At 37.4% G+C, this 13,888-nt stretch overlaps 1 protein-coding gene across 5 annotated transcripts in view; it reads right to left on the reverse strand.

Moving 5' to 3' along the window:
• The window catches only part of igsf9ba (immunoglobulin superfamily, member 9Ba), a 91,614-nt gene that overhangs the window by 25,493 nt on the left and 52,233 nt on the right, over positions 1 to 13,888 (reverse strand). For all 5 annotated transcript variants that reach the window (XM_028464395.1, XM_028464393.1, XM_028464394.1 and 2 more), the window contains exons 7-13: positions 12,896 to 13,041; positions 10,648 to 10,790; positions 10,331 to 10,471; positions 10,133 to 10,252; positions 8,080 to 8,230; positions 4,452 to 4,575; positions 2,127 to 2,302 (exon numbers count right to left, since the gene is read on the reverse strand). In XM_028464395.1, coding sequence (XP_028320196.1) covers positions 2,127 to 2,302; positions 4,452 to 4,575; positions 8,080 to 8,230; positions 10,133 to 10,252; positions 10,331 to 10,471; positions 10,648 to 10,790; positions 12,896 to 13,041 — 1,001 coding nt within the window. The remainder of the gene's footprint in view (positions 1 to 2,126; positions 2,303 to 4,451; positions 4,576 to 8,079; positions 8,231 to 10,132; positions 10,253 to 10,330; positions 10,472 to 10,647; positions 10,791 to 12,895; positions 13,042 to 13,888) is intronic.

Genomic DNA, 13,888 nt, shown 5'->3' on the forward strand with positions numbered 1-13,888 from the left:
AATCATAATAAGTGGTTTTTACAGTTCAAGGAACATTCATTCATTCATTATCATGCAGTACCCAGAGAAAATGCACACATCCAGATCCCAGGTCTGGATATATCAAACAAAGGACCTGCTAATGCTACTTAAATCTTTCAACATCAAAACTTAAATTACATGTCTCCAGAAAAGTCCTGATTTGTCAACATTAACTTGTTTTTTGGGCTAAAATCTTTGTAATAATTCCCACAGGTTCATTTTCTCTCCTTAAATAATGTGTTAAGGTTTCATTTATTCAGGCAACTTTTGTTCAGGAAATTCAAAGCATTGATTCACATTAAAGCAATAATTAGATGCTTTGATGCTTTCCTTATTAAAAAAAATTTGTAGGGATACATCAAAGCAATCACTAGATGCCTCTGAGGAAGACTGAGAGTTGGCAGTCGAAACATGTCAGGAGATGATCAAATTTCCTGAAAAAAAGTTTAAACTGGATAAATTAAACCTTAACATAATAAAATCTTTGCTTTGATAATTGGTTAATGACAGGTAGGCACTCACCTATTTCAAGCTGCTTGTCTCTGCACTAATCATTTTACAATAATCATTGACTCTTTTTTTCCTTTCCTTCCTATGACATACAAATATACCCACACCTTTGAGCTGCTAGAGACTGGAATCCTTCAACTGAACAATGACTGCAGCAAACTGCAGAAATAGAAGACTTGCAGCTTTTCAAAAGCATTCGTCTGTTGGCAAACAAGTTAGTTCATTATCCAGCAGCAGAAGTGAAAGTTTAATGATACCCTGGTATTTCATTGGCACACCTCCTTAGTGTGCATGCCATGATCTTAGGCTGCTGTGGCTTAGAAGAGATTCAGAAAGAAAAACTGCCCCTGCAAGGCACACTACACAAAAGTTATTTAATACCTACTGAGATTGGTCTGTTTGACTGTCAAACCAATGCAATATTATTACAAGTTTAAACCTGATGGTAAAGTTAAAATGATGTTTTTCTCATGCTCCAACCACTAGAATAAAGAAATATCTCAAATGTGATCTTTTTCTTTGGCAAACTGCATTTTTATTGTGTTTATTATTTCTAACTGGTATTTCTGGTACACCTATGGCCCACCAGTTATCTCTGGTAAAATCTATTTATGTTCCTTGTCATTATTTTACTATTAAATGGTTTAATTTGTATGTTTAGACATCATCAAGCTATTTTAAAACCAGCACTTGGTTTGCTCTGGTGGGCTTTTGCTTTAAAATGTAACATGTATTTCTCTAAAACAATTGTTTAATTATGTTTATTCCCATTTTCATATATGAAAGCTAAGAAGACGGTAACTAAATTTAATTCAAAATGTTCATTGCGGTTTTGAAAATTAAATACTATTTTATGGACAGAAAAATAGGAAGAACTACCGTATTTTTCGGACTATAAGGCGCACTTAAAATCCTTTAATTTTTTCAAAAATCAACAGTGCGCCTTATAATCAGGTGCGCCTTATATATGAAATTAACTACAAACATACTGAACTGAAAAAGTGAGTGTATTGTTCTGTATTTTATGTGTTAAACCTGAACAATGTTGAGAGTTATTGTTAATGGGTTGAATAAAGTTTGACTTATCTGACTATTTTATTTTGCTTAATGCGTCTTCATAATAATAATAATAATAATAATAATAACAAACTGGTGCGCCTTATAGTCCAGTGCGCCTTATGTATGAAAATAGACCCAGTCAGACCCATTCATTGATAGTGAGCCTTATAGTCCAAAAAATACGGTACTTGGAAAATATTAAGAGCGTAGAATTCATTTGACAATGAACAACAATCCTATATCCTGTCTACCAGCTGAACTTCATCCAAACATTTCCTTGACATGTTAGGACAGATTAAATGCAGCCTGAAGAATGAAAAAAAAAGATGAAAAGCATAAAAACACGTTGGATGGGTTTTTAAAACCAGTGAATAATCATGTCTGAAACTGAAAAGTGAAAGAGGGAGTGATTTTAGACATTTTGTTCTTGCAGCCGATTAAGTCACACCTTCATACCCAACACAAGCCTTTGTGCGTTTTAATAACACACACACACACACACACAGAAAGGACAACCTTCCATCAGCAGTACCCACCTGCAGTGGTGACTGTCACAACTTCACTGAATGGACCAGTGCCCAGTTTGTTTTGAGCCAAAACACTGAACTGGTATTCTGTCCCAGGCTCCAGGCCGGGCACCAGCAACCATATCTGAGCACCAGAAACTGGCATGGAGTGCCAGTCGTGAGGACCAAAGTCAGTTCTCTTTGACCTACAGACACAATAACATACATGCATTATGGAATGAGAGGATTCAGCAGGACCTGAAAACTGGAGAGCCATATTCAAACTGGTCAGTTATGATACATGGAACAACAAACTACACTTTGTAAAGGCCAGTCATGGTCTTGTATCAGGGATCGTGTGCTTGTGTACAACAAAGCATGTCCCTGTTCTCTATTGTTATATAAAGTGAATGAAAAAAAACAAAAAACATATTTTTATTTTTTAACATTTAGCTGCAAAAACCCTCGGCTGGAAAAATTAGCAACACAGTTTTAAGTTACGTTCACATTTGCAAAAAAAAAGGAAACCATCTATGATAGCCTGCCGCACACAGAGCGAACCGTGTTGTTAGGTGGCATTAAAGGCGGTTTTAAATTATTATTATTATTATTATTATTATTATTAAGTCCAGAATGATACAATACAATTTGGAGAACTGATTAAAGGAACCAGAGTTGGTGTTATGTACTTGTGCCCCTGGTTTCTTGTGATCAACTTCCGTGTGTGTTGGTCAGGTATTAAAAGATGGAAAATGTTTTTTTTTTTTTTTTTTTTTACTGACTTCACAAAAGTAGTGTAATCATTTTTTTTTTTGTAAAAGTCTCTAATCGTGAATTTTCCAACATCCATTGTTTGCCTTGCACCAGCAACTCATGATAGTCGGTCACCAGTTTACCAGTTTATTTTGATACAAGTTTAACCATAACACCACAAAAAACAACACACAAGTGACCAGCAGGCTTTGAATGAGCTGACGGACCTGCACAAACCACTGTTGTTGGAAAAGTAGGTCGAAATTGAAACTAAAATATTATGATTTCAGCATCTAATTGGAAATAGTTAACCTGGTAAAAGCCAGAATGATGTGTATTCAAGTTCTCCACATTGATCTGGGTCTGTGTCTGGTGAATCCTTTCGGAACCAGGGAGGGACATAAACAGAATGCTTGAAGCTGATTGGGCGAAGCGCCTGTCCACCATGATTTGTTTTAGCCAATCACACGGTAACAAATTATGTCGTCATCGGCATGCGCCGCAGAAACGCTGCTACAACGACAACATGGTTCCGCTGATGAAAACTTTCTTTTGGGATTGTAATGCTGCGGGCGTTATGTTGTTGAGTGACTTTTGCCGCTTTTGCAACACGAGTATGCGAGTTAAGGGCACGTTAACCATCCCCCCGTGTCAACATCTTTCTATTTTGATTCGGAGCTATGCTAATAGCGGTAGCCCAGCTAGTTCCTCTCCACTTCTGCCTTCGTCACACTCGCCCTAAACCACAACACTGCCTCATGATTGCTTCGAATAGGTTTGGTTTGGTTTCGAAAGGCAAAGGCGGTACCAGCACAAGATGGATTCTGGTGTTTGTGAACACCAGGAATCCATCTTGCTGGCAAGGTTAGGAAATAATAGTCATCAAATTCTGTGGTCACGTTCTGCAACCAGGGAAACATTGTTTAGTTTTTCTTGCAAAGACTAAAAAAAAAGCTCCACTTTTACACTTTTCACAGTTTTTATTCAAACTTTCAAAAACTTTCCCCACAGCAGTAGTGCACCCACTCACTGGAGAGAATTGTCTCCGATATGTTGCAGTTACAAAAGCTTTTAAACTTTTTCAACACAAAGACTTCCCAAACAATTCCGTTTTATAACAAGCCACAGCAGACACTTAATGTGAAAAAAATCATTTCAATCATGTTTGTGGTTACATTTACCCAGTCTGCACCACTTGCTGTATAATTACTGCTTGACGCAATGTAATTGCAGTGCTTTGACTCGGGGTTACAGTGAATCTAAATCCATGTAATGCAATCGAGAAAAGACATGCAACGACAAGCCAAAAAAAAAAATCCCTATTCTGACCACAGGCAGCTGAATAAGGCTGTTACTGGGTACCGTTACATCACCACAGCTTCTATTACATCGCTGTTGCACAACATGAAATATGCACACACACACACACACACACACACACACACACACACACACACACACACTGGTACAAAATAACTGAAGAAACATGCTGTCAAAACAGTTTTGCGTTGAGCTTCTGAATGAATTTCAGCAATGCACATAAAAACTACACGTTGACCCAGAAGCCATTGATTGATTTGACGTTAAAGGAAGTGCACTCACACTGGACCGTACCACACAGAGAACGTCTGCTCGAAGCCGCCGTCGTAACCTGGTTCCCAGGACACATTAGCAGAGGTTGTAGAGGCCAGAACATGGATATTACCAGGAGCGTGTGGGCTGGTGCCTGGGAGGAGAAAGTTAAGAAACAAAAAAATAAGCTTCTTAAAGTTTACGCTTTGCTTTACTAACTTCTAACGTATCTACAGTGCCTAATGCAGTGGATCCAACCTTTTTTTGGACCATGGCCCCATTTCGACATCAAGAATTTCTGGCGACGCTAAAGAGTTTTTGATCCTGTTTATTATATTGTATAATAAATACAGAGAACACAGAATTAGTGACATTTTAGTGTAACTAGATTTATATTTGACAAAGCTAAAGTATATATACACAAAAGACATACTGTACACATTTCTAAGCTCTTTTTAAAATTACCGGTACTTGAAATATTACCTAGTTCAAAATATCACACAATTAAACTGCATCTTTTTTATTTTATTTATTTTGTCATAGTACATTAACTATTAACTACTTGTTATTTTAGTTGTAATCAACGGAGAATTCCAAACCACAGAATTTTTAGATGAAATAGAAATAAAAAAACATCATTATTTGTTTGATTTTATTTAAAGTTGCTGGTGACAACATTTTGTATGTATGTATAGGCCTCGTAATATTTGCTCAAAAAAAGGATGTAAAAGGTTCAAATTGCAGCTGGAAAGTTAGTTTCATCTTCACTGTAAACAGTCAGTTGATTGACAATCTCGGAAAAAGATTGTGCATTGCATTGTGGGATGTGGAGTCCTGCAGACGGATGCATTGAAGTGTTTTTACTTTACACTTTACCAGACAAGGAGGACATTGATTCTATTGACACCATTTTTGTCCTAGTTTGTTCCCAGCATTCCCAGTGAGTGGATCTTTCTGTGTAAACCCTAAAAAAAAACATTGTCATTGTTTACAACCAGACGTGATGGAAAGTTACTTTGGCAGAGTTTTCGACATTAACACAAGAAATCACGGTAACAATAAAGTAAAAACACTTCTATGCATCAGTCTACTGGACTCAACATCCCACAATGCAATGTGTGAAAAACAATGTCAATAAAGGATTGTTTACAGTGGGGATCAAAAGCAAATGATCTTGGATTTATTGACAAATGAGGCCTACACTATGTCTTCATCTGATGCAAAATCTTTGTCTCAAGCAGCTTTAGGATTTCTTTGAGGCGTTTTTATGAACATGAACCAGATTAGTTGATGGTGCGTTGGTTGGACGTAATGCAACACAATATTAGTTACAATTCTTGCATTAAAATAAAGATATATATGAATGAACAACACAAAGAAACAACAAAAATCCTGCATCAGAGCTAAAATTGTAGCATCACTTGATCAAACCTTTTCTAACTTTCAACACGACAAAGAAAGTCATTATTATTTTTTTATTAAAGAAAAAAAAAGGAACAAAAGTTTGTATGATTCATGCTGATATCGGATCAATATCGGTATCATATCGGAAATGAAAAAGTTGTATCGTTAAAACCCTGATATTCAATAATTTTCTAAATGTTTTTACACTAAAATCATTGCAACTTTCAGTCCATGAAAAAACTCAAATGCGTCGAGAGTTTTTGGGACAAACTAAATATTTTTAAGAATGAAGTGAAAACTCTTCAATGCATCCGTCTGGGACTCCACATCCCACAATGCAAAGCGCTAAAACCTTTCCGATAATGTCTACAAGTTTAAATTTCCCAGCAAATGATCTTGCATTGATTGATCCATGTTTATCTGATAAATAATGATCATCTCCAGCAGCTTTAATATACTTGTGCTACACATTCACGGTATCCCTGCCCTCATTGGATGCCGTGATGTTAGGCTGAGGCTGCAGGCAGTAAGAGGTCGGGTTCAGGAGCAGCTCTGGTCATCCCACCACCTAACACTAACAGCTGTGCTGCCAGCGTGGCTGGGCTCCAGCTGCTTGTCACTGGGGGTAATGAAGAGACCTGCCTGTGGTCTATCTGTGACTCCTGCCAGCTGAGCGTGGCTTACATAGAGGCCAGATGAATACCGTCAGCTGTAGGAGGACCCGTTTGTTCACTGCCTGGTGGACAATGCCCTAACAAAGCCTCACACTCACCTGCTTACAATAAAACAGGAAGATGGGGAGCTTTAGCTGTTTCACAAAGGATTCTTTTCTTTTTGAAATGCATACGGGTATAGTTGTATGACGTGTGCTGTGCTGTGTTTACACTTTAATTCTTACAAATATGGCATAGAAACCTTTCACAAAGGTGCCAAAACAGATAAGACAAGCCTTCATTCTCTTTGATTCACAAATTTGATAAGTTTTGTCACCACTTTTAAAACTCATGAACCGAAATTTAACAAGACCCAAAATGTTGTAAAAAATTTAAAAATTCAAAATAATGTAATGACTGGTAATAATGTACAAAAGTGCTGAGCCCAAAATGTAATTTTTTTTTTTGATAAAACCCAAAATGTTACAACTGGTCAATAACGTATTAAGATACTGATCCCAAAACGTGAAAACATTTTGCATCTCTTATATATATATATACAGTATATATATATACAGTATATAGGTTAAAAACAAGTTAGCAAAAATGTCAAGATTCTCCAAAAGGCTTTAATAATATATTTGTATAAATATATACACACGTACACACACTTACACATATTTACGCATACACATCTGTGCATACTACTCTCTACTAAGTCTTTTAATCCATAAATCATTGACTCACTCTGTAATGTAATCAAATTATTACATTATCAGGGGAAAAATATTTTGTAATGTAATAAACTAAAAAACGATTTTAAGTTTTGGGATTAGCATATTTTTACATTATTAACCAGTTGTAACATTATTTTATATATATATATATATATATATATATATATATATATATATATATATACAATTTGGTTACATTTTAAGTTACATATCAGGCTCTAATAAGCCTTTACACATTTTACTGTAAATGTGTCGTGTAATTCCTTTTGTTCAGCTCCTATCCTTTTTCTCCAATAATTGTTCAAACAGTTTAACCAAACCTAAGAAACCTGCACAGGCTGCTTAAGGCTCTAAATGTAATTGACTTTAATTACAGTAACTAAGGTACTATTATCACATACATTTGCAAACTACCTAATGTATGTTTAATCAAGGATTGTTGCAATTTGGAGAAAGGGTGGATGAAAAGAAAAGACAATGCAAGTAGTTATTAAACTGATTGCTGTGATTACAGCAAACGCTGAGATTTATAAATGGAACAAAAGCACACCGAAAAAAGTTGTAAACGTGCATAAGACAGAAAGCCTGCTTTACGTTTATTACAACCTGGTTTGGCTTTGACAACACTTCAGTTAATCTAAAATGTCCTTGGTGCAAAGACGCCTCAGACAAAAGGCTGCAGCACTGGTGTTTCTGCAGGCTTTAAATGAACTGCAGAAAGCTATTTATGATAAGATCAAATTAAATTCTGATAATGCCAGTGGAAAAGTTGGACACAGAGGAAGACAAGTTTTGAGGAATGAAAGTCACTTTTTTTTTGCATGCATAAATAAATATGACAAAAAAGTGGTGTGCAGGCCGTACCGATGACGAGGATACGCGTGCTGGCAGTGATGCTTGTGACCACATTAGTGGCTACACACTCCCACTCTCCATGGTCTTCCTTGCTGAGGGACAGGAACTGTAAGCTGCCACTGGGGAGGATGTTGTGCTTGCTCCTGCTTGGCTTTCCCACCTTCAAAAATCGTAAAAGTCAGTTTTACTGTCATCAAATAGACATTAATGTATCCATCCTAGGGACAATGGCCACGTTTACATGGGAGCTTTAATTCATTCTTAAAGTGGAATAAAAGTGAATTCCTCTTTAAGCTGACATTGTAAACACATAATTCCTAATGCTAATTTAATTCTGAATTAAAGTTAATTCCAAATTAGGTGGCTGGTTTATTCCGTTTTTAATTCCGAATTAGATAATTCCGTCAATAACACTTCACTTGCCTAATTCCACTTTAAGTTAATTTGGATAGATTTGGGCTTGCACGATGACGCGGTGATGACGCAGTGATGACGCGTGGGTGACGACATAATCCAAGATGGTGGCGGCCCGGACTCCAGCCTAGACGATTTAATAAGAGCCTTAAAAGACATGGATATAATGAAAAGAGTGGATGAATGGAGGGATAAACATGCAGACTTTCACACCTCGGTAAACAGAACAGGCTTCACAGGACGGCTGGAACTCGGACTCTGAGATGGAGTAAATGCGTCCCCATACTGCATTCACAGGCTGTAATACCACTAGTTTATCATTTTACCTGTTGTTAGAGCTACTATTTTTACCAGGGAAATAATATTTATTCCTGGTGATTGTTTTCCAGAGTTTTCCTGGGCTTTTTACCAGTGATTAGTTCCTATCTCTTTTCCGCTCCACGGTCCGAACTGAAACCTTGTGTTATTGTCGAGCTGCTGCTTCAAAACTACAATTAAAATAAAAAAGAAAACAGTTCTCATGAGTGGTCTTCTGTGTTATAGCCGACAATAAAAGGTTTGTTGTGTGTTTTTCCTGATAGACGTGATACGTCACGTTCTCCCCCGTCCAATCAGAGCCTTCCCAACCCCCAGACCAGAAGCGGAATTAACTAAAGCCGAATGAATCAGTTTTCCACGTAAACCTCGTTAGGGAATTACCATTTCCATGTAAACACGAAGCAGAACACTTTAATTCCGATTGATTTAATTCGGAAAAAATTATTCCGAATTAAAAAACATCATGTAACCGTGGCCATTGAGCTGGGATTTTCAAGTTAATTTTGTCTTCTTTTTGAATATGTTAATATCTAATTTATTCAGACAATTCTTTCAGGAAATTCACTTTGATCTCTTGACAAAACGATCAGCAGACACCTCTGAAGAAGACTGGCAGTCGAAACATGATTACCATTTTGTCTGAATAAATGAAACCTTAATTTCATTTAAAAAGAAGACAAAATGAACTTGCTGGAACTATTGCTAGTATGTTTATTTTTAGCATGTGTATTGTATATTATTTTATATTTTCCAGGGGCCACAGATGAAAATTAGCTCAATAAATAATACCAAACTCTGGTTTTGTTTTGCATGGACCCCGTCAAATAATCTAATAAATAAATAAATACATAAATTCAATATATCCCAACTGAATGCATTGGATTGTGTTATTATGTTATCGCGCCAGCAGTATGCCACAATTGTTTGCTAGTATGATGACGTACATATACACACCATTAACAAACCGTTTTTTGTAGTGTAGTTGGGAGATTTCTCACTGTACTATACTTGTATTTATCTGTATTATATTTGTATATTTGTATTATATTTTCCTGGAAGTGTGCAGTTGTATTTAATCCCTAATTAATCAACATTAATTTTTTTTTCTTCTTTCTTTCTATGTTTTAGTGTTTCTTCTTTCATTCAGAATATTCTAGAGCATCTGTAAATAAATAAAAAATTATTTAAAAAAAAAAAAGAATTTCCCCCTGGGATAAATATAAAGTTTATCTGATTCTGATTAACTGCAATGAGCTATGCACAGTATCTATAATCAGGAAGTAGCTCCCAGAAACAAAACCATATGGAGAAACTTCCTGGTGTTGATCACCTTTCTCCAGGTGATGGATGGTATATCAGGGTCTCCTGAAGCAGCACAGGGGATAACTAGCTCTCTCCCAGCCTCCTGACGGTACTCCCCCCCAGGCCTCACATTAAAGTAAGGGGGATCCTTTTAACAGAAACACAACATTTGGTTCCCATTAAAAACTGATGGTAAAATATGGCCCAATCAAAGCTTTGGATGTACCTTTAGCACCAAAGTGGCAGGGGGGGACATGCCCATTGTACCCAGAGCGTTGTAAGGCACACAGGTGTAGGTGCCCAGGGAGTCTTCTGTGGCTTCTGCCACCCGGATACTTCCGTCTGGCGTTAAACTCCAACCGGGGTACTGCAAGATAACACAGAATATTAAACAGCCGATTTGGGAATTACTACTAAACACGAACTTCACAATGAACAGACAAAATAAGTGAAATGAAATAACAAAAACATGAAAGTTTTTTGGGGGACAGGAAGACAATGAATGAATACAAAATTGTGAATTTGTCTCTCAGGCTGACTGACCTTCTCCACTCTGAGCGGGTAACCATCTTTCTCCCACTTTACTGATGTCACAGGGGGGTTGGCGTCCACCGGGCAGCGTATGATGCCTGGCAGTTTCCTTGGTACGTAGATGACTGGGGGCATGTTAATCACTCGGGCAGGATCTAAATAAAAGGACATCAAACAGGGTTTAAAATACTAAGAAAGGGAAAAATCTATAATTTAGTGGCAGCCTGCAGTTTATCTCTGAGTTGATGGATACGTTTTTGTAAACCAGGAATAGCTTCAGTATGATGTATTTCAGCACCGCCTCGGGGACTAAACATCTTCCTCAGCCCATTTTTAGCAGCACGGCAATGACAATGACACGGCACTACAAACTCAATGTGTATATACTGTCTACTATTAGTATGATTAGGATAGTGAAGTATAATTCCAAGTTTCCCAAGATGCATTTCGAACCCACAATGACAAAAACCGGAAGCCCCGTAGATTCACCACCTTTGAAAGTTCTGAAAAAGTCACCAAACAGAATATCAACATGTGGTCATTTGATCTATAAATCTCTTGAAAACACATTTCATGCCAACATTTCGGAGATTTACGGAGACCCACCATTGTGCTTCTGATCAAACGTTCAGTTAACTTCAAAACAAGAGCCCTATTTACAAAAACAAATGAAATACAAGAAGAGATGCTTTTATTTTGAAACAAGGATGTTCGACTTTTAGTTTGAAGCTGGTCCCAGGACGATTTTACATTCCACTCGCAATGAATCATGCAGCGGTTAAGTATGAGTAGTGTGCCCACCGTGTACACTTAGAAAATATCCCGATATAGTCTACATCCAGGTATTTCCCGCATACTCAATCTTTCCATACTATCTAATGTGAACACTACATACTCATTGTGAAGTCATACTTAGTATGAATACTACGTTAGTATGCCATTTCCAACACGGCCTAAGACATAAAGCTAAGTTTGGAGTGTTTTTTAAATATATCAGTAAATTATAATGTAAGACTATGTCAATGCTACAATTGACCATACAGTTAAGATAGGGTTAGGGTTAACGTGACATCATGTGTCAAACTCAAGGCCCGGCGACCAATTCCGGCCCTTTTAAGCATCTACTTCGGCCCACGGGAGAAAGTAAAAATGCTAGAAAAAAACATGCATCATTGTGTAAATTACAAAATAATTCAGTTGTAGATATCTCCGCCCCACGCTTATATCAAATATGATGGCAGTCATTTTTTTAATCACAAGTTGATGGATTAAACTCAAGTAAATGAAAGTGAATTTAAGTTTAAGGTCACTTAATACTTGGATATTGTCGGTCTCTCATTATATCATATTATATTATACTACATGTAATTTATACGGCATATTAATGTTGAAATTGTTCTTTTTCCTGCTATAATCTGTGGCCCACTTGAGCCAAAACTGGTCTGTATTTGGCCCCAGAACTAAAATGAGTTTGACACCCCTGCTCTTTGCACAAAGTACTTTAATCCCTATATTTGCCAGATGTATATTTCTAAAATACCTGAACTATTATTATATTCAGAAAAATCAACCAAATAGTGTCCAAATTTCTATTTTGTGTTCTGAACATGTAGCGTTGTTTAAACAGCACCTCTGGGGAAGGAGGAGATTTTCAGATCTAAAAGCTGGATTTTTTTTTTGCACGTCATATTCAAGACTCTGGTTCCTGCAGCCTGAGATAAAGTGAGAACCCGCAGTGCTGTAAATTCCCTCAGCTCTCTCTCTCTCTCTCTCACTCATACTGTAGCACAATAATCAATAACCAGCAGCAACTTGGGAGAAAATTAGTTTAACTCACTGAGCTGACTACACGACACCATGTGGGCAGAGGTTGCATGTGTCTGAGGTTTGCACGACCTGAACGCCGCGTTGTTGGAGGCGGAGCTAGAATGAAAAAAATGTGTCTCAATTTGACTCGATGTGCGTGAACAGGAGCGATAGCTGGAGTCTGAGAGGTAAACGTTGAGTCATTAGAAAGATCAGGTGACTATAATGGTCTCAGTGGTGTGGTCAGAGTAAACTCTGCTGCCTCACGCTAACGTGTGACCTTGACACCGGAGAAGGTTACTGTGTGCATGTCTCACGTCAAATACTACAGCATCCTCCTCCATTCTGATGCTGCTGCTGCTGCCTTCTCCTTGCACAGCTCGCCGTGCTGATTCCCCGCCCCTCCCCCCGCCCACCCCCATCTGATCCACTGCGTTGCCACAGCAACACTCACACTGAACAGTCAGGTAGGCTGATGCTGAGGGCGAGATGCCCAGGCTGTTGCTCGGACTGCAGGTGAACTTCCCGGCGTCTTCCGGCTTGACCCGGAAAATGATGAGGGTGCCGTCAATGAGGATGCGCACTCGCAGCTTCAGATCGCTGCAAAGCGCACACACACACACACACACACACAAACACATTAGCTGGTGCTACCTTCTGCTATACTACATTAAGGCACCATGAGAGAGCAGCAGAGAGTCAAACTGCAATCAATGAAGGAAACCTAAAGTACACAGAGTACTGAGCAATATAGCCTCAAACAACCCAAAAGAACCTTTGTTCTCTCCTTACATTATTTAAACAAACTCATAAAATAGCACATATTTCACTCTAAAAAAAAAAACAATAAAAGCATTTTGGGTTTAAACTGGAAATGCTTTTTTAAAAAGCCATACTCCATCCAACAATGTAAATATAGTTGTATCCTTAACTCTACATTAAATATCTAAAATTCTGCCTTAATGTCAAATTAATGTGTCATTTATGTTGACAGTGAATACATTTAATAATAATAATAATAATAATAATAATAACCTTGATGCAGAGACAAAATAAGCTGCAAACTAGGTAGATATATATAACTAGATATAAAGAAAAAACTCGGAACAAATTCTTACACGAATACGAGATCAACACATCAACGAGATGGAACTTATCAAGTGGTCAATGAACACAATCGACTCAATCTTCACGAACAGAAGATCACAACAAGACGAACCAGCGTGTCCAAAAGAGACATTCCCAAGTGGTAAAGAAGATGAACTTTTCTTTTGAACAACGATGGAGAGGAGGAGGAATGAAAAAAGACAACACTGACTACAGAGAATACATCCTACATAAAAAAGGAAAAAAAAAAAAAAAAAAAAAAAAAGAAATGAAATTGTGTTCGGAACAACCAAAGACTGTTTGACCAGAGAGACAAGCTTTGATGTAAATTGTCTGTGTT

This window comes from Gouania willdenowi, chromosome 13 (assembly GCF_900634775.1).
Source record: "Gouania willdenowi chromosome 13, fGouWil2.1, whole genome shotgun sequence".
Classification (NCBI taxonomy): Eukaryota; Metazoa; Chordata; class Actinopteri; order Blenniiformes; family Gobiesocidae; genus Gouania; species Gouania willdenowi.